The following is a 13,907-nucleotide window of genomic DNA, read 5'->3' as shown; positions in this document are numbered from 1 at the left end:
TATATTCATACGAGCAAAATAACTACGAACTCGTGTCCGGTAATTCGTGAGTAATTTTATGTTACCTACGGAACTTCGGTAGATAAAAATAAAATCTTGTGGAGATAATAATAATTTTTCTTGTAGTGGAAATAGAATTGGATTTTACAAATTAATAAAATTAAAACATTTGAAATAGAATTGGTTAGAGTTTTCAATTCTATTATGCAAATGCTCTTATAGTATTTCTTTTTTCTTCTTCTTCTTTTCAAATAGTCAAAATTAATATTTAGATATTATCATGTCCAGTGCAATTTAATTGTCATGTGCAATTTAAGTCATCGCACATAGCTTCAAAATTACTAGGGCTTCAATTTTTTTAATAATAATTCTGATACATTAATTAATAATAATTCCGATAAGATTTAATTTGTTGCAGAGGGAATGACTAATTGAACCATACTTTATTGGACTCCATAAGAGCTTTTATATAGTGAATGGGTCCACAAAGAAAAAACAATTAAAGGATTAAAAAGTTTATTTTAACCCAAAATGTAATTAAGAATGTTGTTGTTTAACTTTTGTTTTGATATGTTATTTGATATTTGGAAGTTATGAAATATTATTAAAAAAGTGTGATTATTTTCTTTTGAAATATTATTTTTTGGTATTATCTTTGAAAATTATAAATTTATTTCAAAAAATGTTAGAAATATGACTATTTTTAAATAGCTAACAAGTTAGTATTAATTTGAAGTTGTATTTAAATATTATTTACAATTTACTTATTTTAATATTTCATTCGATAAAATATAATATTTAAAATAATTTATAATTATTAAAATTATATATATTTTTTGTATGTTGGTATTTTTTCTCTTTTACTCGAATTTAAATTTAAATCCCCTAATTATTTAACTCTTAGATCAAATCAATTCAACTACCAGACCACCCTAGTTCTGTACCCCACGCTTATAGTACTCTTATCGAGTGTTTTATAGTGAAGTTGAAAGCATTGTTTTTCCATTAAGTAAAAAAAATTGAGGTTGTTTTTTTAGGAGTGCAGAACACATTATCTATGACAGTATTCTCATAGGTGACACAAAGTATCTAGGTGAAACACACAGTTAAGGAATCTGGCTTATTTTTATTGTTTTGGGTCAGCAATTAAGCTTGTTTCGTGAGTGGGTCGGATAAGTTAAGTTAATACAATTTTCTTCTCTCGCTAATATTTTTGAATTGATATCTAAATGTATAGTGAGATTTTTGAATTGATCAAGTTAAATATATATTTTGATTAAGAAAATATATGTGAATGAATTAATCTAATGATGTATTTTTTTTTTTAAAAAAAAAATATATGGAGCAGAAGGATCTATCAAAGTATTCGAGAGATGCGGCTACACAAAGCTCTCAGAATATATATATATATATATATATAAATATATATATATATATTGTTATTATAGTATAGTAGTATCCTTTTATGTTTTAATTTAAATATACATTTACTTTTTTTTTTTTTTTTATCTACTATAAAGTTCTAAGCCAAATTTTAGAAAAACAAAAGCACCAATTCATCATCATTCATAGATAAGAATCAAATTTGTTAATTACTTTTAGTGGAAAATTCTTTTGAATTGACACAGTTAAACCTTGAGCCGTTAAACAATCTTTTATAATTTTTTTTTTTTATATTGTAGATCAAACAATTGACTCACTTTATAGAATACTCAAGCAATATAGAACATATGAGGAGATTTTTGAATTTTTGTTTTGTATTGAAAGACTTAGAGAATTTTCTATGAAAACTTAAAATTATGTTACAAAAATCTTGAAACTTATTTGAAATTCGGTGATTCTTATGATTTTAATATTGAAATTATATTTTAACAATTGAATCAAAATCAAAAATTTTATGATATTGAATTCTCTTAAAATATTAACTACATTTTGCAATAATTTAATGTTGATTTTAATTTGATATGAATTTTTTCAATGCTAAATCTTTAGATTTTTTATTGAAAACTATATAACTTTGAATATATATATATATTACTTAAAAAAATTAGGACATCAAACTCATTATTCATATAAAACACCCAAAATTTTAAAGATGGTGAGAGCTGAAAAACTAACAATTTAATAGGAGAACGTAATTGAAAAAGAAGAATAAGATACGAAGAGATACAACAAGAGAAAGATTATTATATTTAGCATGAGTTTGAGCAAGAGGAGCAACATGTTCCTGCGTTTGATGATCAAGAGGAGCATGAACAACACGAGAATAACATGCATCAGCGACAACAGAACAACCTCTATTTCCTGGAGGTCCTTACGATTTTTTTGTCCTTAAGGACTATGAACACCACATTGTAGTTAGAGTGTATAATGAACAAGTTATTAAATAATTTATTTTATTACATAGTATAGTATAACATAATATGTATAGTTTAATATATTTATAGTATAATTTATTACAATGTCAATTTAAAGAACTCACTTTGTTTTGACATAGTTGATTTAACGATTCACTAGTTTTAGGAACTCATAAGAGTTTAATTTTATTTACCGAAAAAAAGTCAAATGATAAAATATACTAATTAAGAAAAAGAAGAAAAACTAAAGGAAAAAAAAAACAGTTTTTCAAAAATTATTTCAATAGTGAAATTTCTTAGTATATATATAGTAAACTAACTAATCGTATAATTTATTGTGTGTTATTTAAATTAAACAGGATATACGTGTCTTGAAAGTTGTTTCAAATGGCAAAAAATAAGATAAATTCATTGATAATATATATGTATTTCCTACTCAAATAGATCAATGGATTACTACATCTGGATTACGTCATCTACAACAATATACTTTGCACATGATCAACAATAACCTCATATTTGTTTTTGTTGAGAGATGACACAGAAAGATTAGCTCATTTCACCTGTCATTTGGTGAAATGACTATTACTCTTGACAATGTGAAGGGTCTGTTGAGAGATGGGTCACAAAGATTAGCCATTGTTGTTGTCGTTGAGTTATTAGGAGTTGAAGAGAATGAAGTTGTGAATAAAACTAGGATTAATAGAGGCGTCTCATATATTTTTGAATGGTTGAAAACGGTATTCTTTAAGAAACTTCATGAAGGAAGTTTCGAGTGTGCAACGAGGGCATATTTATTTCATTTGGTATGGTGTATCATACTAGCTGACAAAAATTTTACCCTTGTATTTGCAAAATATTTATTTCTTTTTCAAGACATTAATACTTGTGGTAAATAGGCATGAGGACCTACTGCTCTTGTTGTTTTATATGATTGTCTTAGATATGGTACCATGCTTGCAACGAAGCAGATTAGAAGATATTTATCTCTATTCCAAATACTTTTATATTATTTTTAATACTAATTATATTGTTATTTGATAAGATGCTTATTTAATTACTTGTATTTTTTAATCATCTACAAACATGGATTTATAAATATTTTCCTAACATTTATAAGTGAAGTATGAGTGAGCCTATATCTTCACTGCCAAGATGTTTCGATGGACTCCAAAGCAAACATCGAGGGATGTTGCATATTATAGAGCGAAGTTTGATGCTTTTAGACCTATTGATATTATCTGGACACTAAATTACGATGAGGACGCCACAACAAAATTTCAGTTTGTGTCGATGTTTATAGGGTACATTCACTAGTGTTCTATGATGGTACCATATTTACTAAAGATGTGTCTATGGCAGTTCAGGTATACTCAACACATTCGTCTTATTCCACTAATGTTTGTTGTACGTGATGTTGATGTTGAATGAAGTATGTACAAGAACTTTGTTCAATCCCTTTGTACTATATTGCGTCCAGCTGCATGTTCACACGAGTCTGTTGAGGGATACATTCAGTGGTACTATGTAATATCTCATCCTCGAATGTTCCTTTACGTGGTTACAGAACTTTCATGCTTTGACGTTCTTATTGATGTTGGTATTGGTCCAGTCATAAGGTTGGTTCTGGTCCTAATGTTGGTCCTGGTCCTAGTTATGGTCCTGATCCTAGTTATTGTCCTAATCCTAGTTGTGATAATGGTCCTGGTTCTAGTCATGATTTTGGTCTCGATACTACTCATGGTGAATAGTATACTAGTGTCATATAATGAATGGTCTTATACAATAGGATTTAGATTTACAAAGGCTAGATCCTGAAGATGAAATGCATGTCTTCTTAGAGAGAGCCTTATACGTATCTAGAGAAGAGGATTATCATTAGTACTATAGTTGTATTTTGATTGTATTATTTTATTATTCAGAATTATTTATTTAGACTAATTAATTTTAGACTTATTTTATTATTCAGACTTTTTGTATATTATGTGAATGATTATGTTACAAGAAGGGATTTGGAGTGCATGGGAAACAAACAAACTATTTTTAAAAAATAAGTAAAAAAAATCTAGGAAAAAAAAAATTACATACTCGAAATTTTAAGACACAAATTTCCGATAGAATAAAAATAAATACCAAAATTTTTAAGGTACAAAATTTCCGATAGTGTATTAGAAATTTTGTTGGAGAAATTTCTGGTAGACAATTCATATTACCAGAAATTTCACGCCTTTAAATTTCAGGTACACATTGTATCACCTGAATTTATAAAAATACAATTTCTGATGGTTTTAATTTGTGTACCAAATTTTTAAGAGAGATAATTTAATTACCAAAACTTTTAGTAAAGAGTAGGATTTTGAATTAATTTTTTTTTTACCTTTAATTAAATGAAAATGACATGGACAAAATTGGGTTTTTTATATTTTAGGAGGTATAACTCCAATTATGAAATACAAAATCCAATTTTTCAATAAACGTAAGCCGTGACGTCTATCATGGCCCAACATACTATCATGGCCCAATACTAAGAATAGGTTTTAATAAAAATATAATAATAAGACATTTACAAAATAAAAATAAAAATTAAAAAGACACCTGGAGATCGTGGTTCCAGTTATAAAATTATGCTTATGAGCTTCCTTATACCTTTGTTAATCGTATACAATATCAAATTCTTTTAATAAAAAATTTAGTAGCAAAATTCATACACACTTAATATAAATAATATAAAAGATGAAGTATTCTTTATTCATTAATTTTGATTCTTTTAGATTTATACAAACATAAATAATAAATTTAGATTGGTTTACTCTTTTTTGTCCTTTATTTGTAATAAATAAATAAAACAAAACAAAATTTATTTAATGAATATTTTTTGAAATATTAAAGATACAAAAGAAAACACGTCATTAATTATATCTTGATTTTCTAGAAAAATAAAATTTGTGGGACAAAAAATAAGAAACAACATGATTATTTTAAATTCGAACTTACGTCGTAATATTAAACTATCCGACTAATAATACTAATAGAACAATTATCAATTTTCTTACTCTATTCTTTTAAACGCCTTCCAAACGTTATTTAATTAATGTAATTATTTACAGAAAATTTGTATTTTTGTGAATAAAGAAATAGTATTATATATTACAACTCTTATATTTAAACACCCATAATATTTATACATTCATTCAACACTTTATTTTTTTTTCTCTTTTAACCACATCACTAACATGTTACATCTATTAGATTATTTTCTCTTCCATTATTGTTATCTCTGAGTCATCTTAAATAATTTACATAAAAATATTGCATTATACTACAAAATCACATCTAATAATTTATATATATTAATAATATAATATTTTGAAACTTCAAAATTTTAAAACCTATACAACAGCCTCCACGGTAATGTCAAAAAAAATTAATGAGTCATTTTCTAATTGAGTAAAGTATGAATATATCATTTCGAAAGAAAAAAACCGGGTGGGGGCGTTCTACATCATTCGAAGAAACATTGAAAGCATCAAATAAAGAAAAATTAATAGACTTTCATGTTCTACAATCGTCCAAAATTTTGATTGATGCTTGCTCACACAAGGTATTTTTTTAGATTATCTCTATTTCCCATGCACATACGACCAAATTACATGCATGAGGAGAAAACCCGTTTATAGATTGTTATTCTTCAACTATCTATTGATTTTTATATACTCTCATCAATTTAGGACGTTTCATATCACTCCTTTTCCCGTTTCCACCATGAAAATAAAGTAATTAATAACTAGTAACGGTAGATGCCATACCAACGAACATATTGCATAGCATAATAATTAATACACGATACAAAAAGCATATATGAAAAATTGGAAATCATAAAATTTCCCAAGGGTTGCGTGATTTTAAAGGAATTAGTAGGTTGTTGAGTCGAAAAAGTTAAAAGAAAAATATTTTAGATTTAAATTCGAAAAAATTAATCTAACAATTCATTTATTAATATTTACTTAAAAAAGAGAAAGTACGTGTTACATGTGTCAATTTGAGATGTATTAGTATATTTGATATTTAAATTAATATTAAATAAATTATTTTTAAAAAAAACTATTGTTTATTATTTGAAATATTATAATTACTATTTTTCTTTACCAAAAGTGTCGGTGAATTTTTTTTTTGATTTTTTAATGAATTTTTATTACTAAAAGAATATTAAATATTTTTATAATAAATAATTATTTAAATTATAAAAATGATCGTTAATTTATTGATTAAAAAATATTAATTTATAAACATAATGTAAAAACTAAAAACAAATTTAAACTTTAAAATATATGTCATGTACTATGACACAATTTTTAATCCAAATTTTATTTGTTTTTAAATTTCAACATAACGTGGTTGTTGGACTTTTAACTCACCTTTGGACACTTCCACTTGAACCCAAATTCCGGGTATGTGCATTCTCAACCTAGTTTAGTATTTAGAGCATCTCCAACGGTAGCAAAATGACCTCGTAATTACATAAAATTTAATTTTTGACGAGTGTTCATTGTTGGGATGTGCATCAGTTCTCTCAAGAAGGAACGATATTTTCATCAGGGTTACTTTTTTATTTATTAATTTATCAATAATAATAAATGTATGACTATTAGTAGTAGACCCTATCTAATGAGTTCGTGAGTTCATATTTAGAATAAAAAATGAATGAGTTATTTCAAAAAATTATAGCATAATAGACCCCATTTAATGAACACATATTAAATTCATTTTGGAGATACTCTTAATAGTTACCTTAGTATTTCACGTGGAAAACAACAAAAAAGCCTTACTATTTCATTTTTGTCAATCTTTTATAGTCTTACTTGTAGGGATTAGTGATGTACGCGTTAGATTGTCTTGAGTTTGGTTAAAATCAAAATTTAAATTGTATAGAGATTATTTAGTTGGGTACGATAGAAAGCTGTCTATTATAATAATGAGTTTAGTCAAACTGTTGATTTTTGTATTAAGTTATTTGTATTATTTTAATTGTATTAAGTTATTTGTATTTTTTTAATTTAATTGTTAATGATCAATGGATCATCGTATATTTTTTATAAAAAAATTACTAACCTTAATTAATTTTCCTTTCAAAATATAATATAATTTATTTCACTATTGTTTTATTAACTAATATATATATAATTAATTAACTAGTGAGAATATCAAAATCGTAAAAATCATCACAAAAAAAAATTATTTGCAAAGCATTAGTAAAACTAAAATTACAAAGTTATCAAAATTGCATAAAATATTTGTTAGCATCAAAATAACTAAAGTTATAAATCTTATTTTAGTATATTTGTTATAATTTTTTTTAAAAAAATGATACGTTATGTAAGGGAGAAACAAAATAGTGTAACGGTAGAAAATAATTTATTCCTACATTTAAATATCACTTAAAAAAATTTATCTCTAAGTATAAAAATTGTTTCAAATTATTATGCGCATTTACTATTATTTTTTCCAAATATAACTTCTATTAATACTACGATTTTATCTTAAAATATGAAAAGGATATATTAATTAAGAGATTTAAATCTAAAGATTATTTTAAAAACATCAAATCATTAAATTTATTATCTATTTTTTTATAATGCATATAAAAAATAAGTAATAAATACTTATAAAAAGACACCGAAATAGTATAACATTTTAATATAGGTCGCTATAACTAACTAATGCACTCTCCCACCAAAACCCAAATTCCGGGTATATGCATTCTAAACCCTTTGTTTTTTTCTTACCAAAACAACTCTTAGTAGTACTAGTTACTTTAATATTTTATTTTTGGTCAATCCTTATAATTATATTTAAGGGTTAAATAAACTTTATCCCTTGTCTTTTAGGTTAATTACACTTTTCATGTGTACAAACACATAAATTTTAAGTAGTAAAGGTATTATATATATGTCTATTTAACTGTTTATATATAAAAAAGAAGTATTTGAAGTATAAAATGACAAAAAATAAAATAATATTAATTATTCAAGTCACTATTGCATCTCACAAATAATTTTAAAAAAGAAAAATTATTAAAATTTTATATTCGATATGTTTTATCAGAAAATAGAATAAATAATCTCACTTTAATTTATTTAAAATTAATTTTAAGAATATTAATGGTAAAATAATTATTAATGATTTATTGCATGCAAGTAGAATGATATTCAAATATTTACATGATCCAAAAAAATAATTACAAGGACACTTTATTTTATTGGTTTTCCCAAACCATTCAAAATACTAGGACCAACTCTCTTGTCCACACAAACAATATAGTGGGTGTGTCCCTACTTTTCACCCTCATTTGTTGGATTAAACATTTTCCTTACTAATTTAATTCTTCTTGTATAGTTTTCCCTCTTACATCTTTTCTCTCCAATTTCGAAAACTAAAAAAAAAGGTTACTTAAACTTTAAATGGAGAAAATTGTTCTTCTTCTAAATTGTCTTGAACACCAAATATCAAATGCACATACAATTATATACACATAACTCTATTCTCTCTCTATCTTTTATTTTTATCAATTCTTATGGTAGACAATTATTAGATTATTTTGTCAATCTCAGTATTTCACATTTACTAGATGACTTTTGTTAATATTTTTCTAAATTTTAACGAAAATCACGTTAAAAGAAATGTAATAATCAAATATCCTATTTTTGGTGTTAAAAAATGTAATAATTAATTCTAATTAATCAAATATCCAATTTTTATACGTGGTTAACACTTTGTATAACTCTTTGGTAACAAATAAGAATGTTGTTTGATAAATGAGGATGAAAATGTATTTAACCTAAAAGATTGGTTGGCAAAGTGGTTTTACTCTTTATTTAATCACGTTTAAAAGGTAAAGGATCAAATCCAAGGTCGCTTGAAGCCCACGTAAATAAGGACCCACCACCAAATAAACTCAACAAACGTAACTACTAAAATAGTGAAGAAACAATTTGTCATTCACTAACGTCACGCATGTTAAAGTCAAAAGCAATTCCCACCGTTGGATTTAACAATCCAAGATTCGTTGAAAACAAAGACAGAGACGTATAACAATTTTAAAAAAAAGCGTGGCGCTACGCTAACAATTACAAATAGAACAACAATTTGAATGAGAGAAAAATAAAATCGATTTCAATTTTGATTTTGCAGTTTGGTGGCGGCAAAAAAAGAAAAAACGCGATGGCGAAGCTATTATCCTTAGCTTGCTTTAGAAATGAAGGATGGCATAATCTCTCAGCTCGATCTCACTACCCGTCTATGCCTACCTTTCCTAAAGGCGAGACAGGAACGTCCTCCACCGCCGCGGAGCCTTCGGAGGTTACCGCACTTTTTTCAGTTCTCGGAATGACTTGCTCCGCCTGCGCCGGATCCGTCGAGAAAGGTATCAAGCGCCTCCATGGAATTCATGAAGCCGTCGTCGATGTCCTCAACAACCGTGCTCGCGTTATCTTTCATCCCTCTTTTGTTAACGTAACTAACTTTCTTCACTCCGTTAACTAGCTTTTTTTTTCTTCATTTTTACTCCTGTTTTTTTTTTTTTTATTTAAAAACTAATATTACTAATAATTGAAGCAACTATGTTTTCTCATTTAACGAACTATCTTCGCTATGTTAACGAATTTTTTTGTTATATGGATATGATCAATTACTATACTTTTTTTTTATAATAAAAATGCCATGATCATTGTATTATAATGTTAAATCTAAATTTATACAAATTTTAATGACAATATTCATGTTTTAGATTTTCCAATTTGAAATTTGAAAATATTGTGTTGTTAAGGAGTTTTTTATAATTAGGATATTGATTTAAGTTTAAATTTAAATTTGAAAAAAAAATATTATTAAAGGTATATTTATCTATAAAAAATGACCAAAATAGAGATTGTTTGTCTATAATTTTTTCTTTTTGTTTCACAATAAATATCGTTTTATAAATAATAATTATTTTAAAATCAATACTTTTTGGTTCTTAATATAAAATTAATTATTATTTTTAATTGTATAATCTAACTAATATTTATATAAATTATTCTCAAAATATTTTCTTACACCGTGCATTTATAATAGTGTAGAACACATCAATGGACAATAATCTAACTATAATATTTTGTCTAATCAGGAGGAGGCTATTTGTGAGGCAATTGAAAATGCTGGATTTGAAGCGGCGATACTAACGGACGCGTCAAATGAAAATTCTATTCAAGTATGTCGCATACAAATAAAAGGAATGACTTGCACATCATGTTCAACCGCCGTTGAGTCAGCTCTAAAAGCCATCCCTGGCGTACAAAAAGCCCATGTAGCCTTAGCAACCGAAGAAGCCCAAGTCCACTACAACCCAAACATCGTAACTCATATCCATATCTTACAAGTCGTTGATGATGCTGGATTTGAACCCACACTTATTAGTTCAAGTGAAGACTTAAGCAAAATAGACCTCCACGTCGAAGGTCATGATCTCAACGATCATTCCATTCTTATACTCGTCGAAGATTCTCTTCGTTCACTCCCTGGTGTTTTGGAATTACACACCACTCTTGAATTCAACAAAATTTCACTTTCTTATAAACCCGATATTACAGGACCAAGGGACTTTATTAATGTCATCCAAGAAACAAGTTCTGGAAATTTGAAAGCAAAAATATTTCCTGGTGAAGGTGGAAGAAGAGATACTCATAGAAAACAAGAAATTAAAAAATATTACAAATCCTTTTTATGGAGTTTGGTTTTCACTATTCCAGTCTTTCTAACTTCCATGGTGTTTATGTATATACCTGGAATAAAAGATGCATTGGATTCTAAAATTGTGAATATGCTTACTGTTGGAGAGGTTATACGATGGGTGCTTTCAACACCGGTGCAATTCATTTTCGGGTGGCGATTTTATGTTGGTTTTTATAAATCATTGCGCCGTGGTTCTGCTAACATGGATGTTCTTATTGCTCTAGGAACAAATGCAGCTTATTTCTATTCTGTTTACTCTGTTTTGAGAGCTGCTACTTCTAAGGTTTTTGAAGGTACTGATTTTTTTGAAACTAGTGCTATGCTTATTTCCTTTATTCTTCTTGGAAAGTATCTTGAGGTTTTAGCTAAAGGGAAGACATCGAATGCAATCGCGAAGCTCATGAATTTAACACCTGATACTGCTATTTTGTTGAGTTTGGATGGTGAAGGGAATGTTATTAGGGAGGAAGAAATTGATAGCAGGTTGGTTCAGAAGAATGATGTGATTAAAATTATTCCTGGTGCAAAAGTTGCTTCTGATGGGTTTGTTGTGTGGGGACAAAGTCATGTGAATGAGAGTATGATAACTGGTGAGGCACGCCCTGTGTCTAAAAGGAAAGGTGATACTGTTATTGGTGGAACTGTGAATCAGAATGGAGTTTTGCATGTTAAGGCAACAAAGGTTGGATCAGAAAGCGCTCTTTCGCAGATTGTTCGACTTGTTGAGTCTGCACAACTGGCTAAAGCTCCTGTGCAGAAGTTTGCTGATCGCATTTCCACTTACTTTGTGCCTTTGGTAATTATATTATGCCACATTATAATATATCAATGATCATATGAATTTTCATTAACTTTTTTTTCCCCCTCAATTTTCTTGATATTTATGTTATACTATTCTAAGAAACATCTTAAGATATTTATTGGTTGAATTTTAAAGTGATGTTTTGTATTGTATTTCTTTGCAGGTGATCTTGATCTCATTGACAACATGGCTTTCTTGGTATTTAGCTGGAAGATTTCATACTTACCCGAAATCATGGATACCGTCTTCCATGGACAGCTTTGAGCTTGCTCTGCAGTTTGGAATATCAGTCATGGTTATTGCCTGCCCTTGTGCTTTGGGTTTAGCCACACCTACTGCTGTTATGGTTGGCACTGGAGTTGGTGCATCTCAGGGTGTATTGATCAAAGGAGGGCAAGCATTGGAAAGTGCACATAAGGTCAGTATTTCTCTTTACAATTAGATTAGACTTAAATATGTAAAAAGTCAATTATTTTGATTTTGATTTTAATTTAATCTTACAACTTTAAAGTACTTTTAATTTAGTCTCTTATTAATTTTTTTTTGCTGAAGTGCGTACAATTTAATTATGTGGCATGTATGACTTAGTGGATATAATTTAGCAACAGAGGTTGAGTTGAGACCAAAAAGGGAACGAAAGAGAAAGTAGGAAGATTTAGCAACAGACCAAAAAAATAAGAATCTAAAAAAGTAGCAAGATTTATATACGAAGATTTAGCCACAGACCCAAAAAAAAAAAAAATGAAACTTAAAAAACGCAGCAAAAATCGTTCGCGAAGGGTGTTGACAAAACGCGCGCACATGCACGGAGGCGATGTAGAGAATGGAGGAAGAGGGGAGCGAGACGAGGGAGTCAGCGGCATAGATGGGTGGTATGGAGGAAGTCGGCGGCGCCGGTTGGTTTAGGGTGAAGTCTCGTAGAAATTCATATTCTAGGTGTGATTTTAATTGATTTGGGATTGAAGATTGTTTTCTATTTTTAATTTTTAATAAATAATTAATAAGTAATTAATAGTAAATAAAAATAAGTCATCAACTTTTTAATAAAAAATATTTATAAAGACTTAAATTAACGTAACTCTAATTTACAAAGAACTTTTACGTATTTAAGCCATTAAATTATCTCACTGAATTCTGGATTTTTTTAGTCAATGTTGGTTGGTTTAAAATTGAACAATGATTTCCATTTCTGCTCATTAATCCAACGTGAAATAACTTTAGAAAAGAGTTTAATGTTTATACTATGTTCACTTGATAAGAAGAATTGGTGTGTGTTAATTGTTATGTTGGATGAAAGTAAATAATGTTCTTGGCTATCAAAATATTCATTCTATCTCTCGCACCTCTCTATAATGTTAAAAGTGGAGAAAGGGTTCCTTAGATACTTGTTGCAACATATTAAAAGTATCTGTAAAAGCATTCATGCTTTTACCTTATGTGGGTTTGGATTTACATTTGAATCTGTTTATGACTTTTTTGTAGGTGAACTGCATTGTTTTTGACAAAACTGGTACTCTCACTATTGGGAAGCCTGTGATAGTAAATACAAAACTATTGATAAATATGGTACTCCGGGAATTCTATGAACTTGTGGCTGCAACAGAGGTAAGCACATAGTAGTTATAAAAAACAATTGTTGTTTTCCACTTTAGTTTTATAGTTATTATGATCACTCCAATTTAATGTGTTAATTGCTCGAGTTATTTTTTAATTCATGGATTATAGGTGCATATGCATGTCAAAAATGATTGCAATTGATCACTAGTGTTATTTGCCTATCTCAGGTGAACAGTGAGCATCCATTGGCTAAGGCTGTTGTTGAGTATGCCAAGAAATTTAAAGATGAAGAGAACCCTTCTTGGCCAGAAGCACGAGATTTTGTTTCCATTACTGGACATGGGGTAAAGGCCATCGTTCGAAACAAGGAAATAATGGTGGGAAATAAGAGCTTTTTGGTTGACCATAATATTGCAATTCCTGCT

General features: G+C 28.0%; 1 protein-coding gene across 1 annotated transcript in view; it reads left to right on the top strand.

Annotated features, from left to right (window-relative positions):
- The first annotated feature begins 9,481 nt into the window (after positions 1-9,481).
- Positions 9,482-13,907, top strand: part of LOC101498342 (probable copper-transporting ATPase HMA5) — a 6,737-nt gene continuing 2,311 nt past the window's right edge. The window contains exons 1-5 of the mRNA XM_073364404.1: positions 9,482-9,866; positions 10,519-11,919; positions 12,089-12,343; positions 13,408-13,530; positions 13,710-13,907. Of these exons, the coding sequence (XP_073220505.1) occupies positions 9,576-9,866; positions 10,519-11,919; positions 12,089-12,343; positions 13,408-13,530; positions 13,710-13,907 (2,268 nt within the window). The 5' untranslated portion in view covers positions 9,482-9,575. The remainder of the gene's footprint in view (positions 9,867-10,518; positions 11,920-12,088; positions 12,344-13,407; positions 13,531-13,709) is intronic.

The sequence above is a fragment of the Cicer arietinum genome, chromosome 8 (assembly GCF_000331145.2).
Source record: "Cicer arietinum cultivar CDC Frontier isolate Library 1 chromosome 8, Cicar.CDCFrontier_v2.0, whole genome shotgun sequence".
NCBI classification, from domain to species: domain Eukaryota; kingdom Viridiplantae; phylum Streptophyta; class Magnoliopsida; order Fabales; family Fabaceae; genus Cicer; species Cicer arietinum.
The sequence above is the reverse complement of the archived record's forward strand: the minus strand, read 5'-3'. Positions and strand labels throughout refer to the sequence as shown.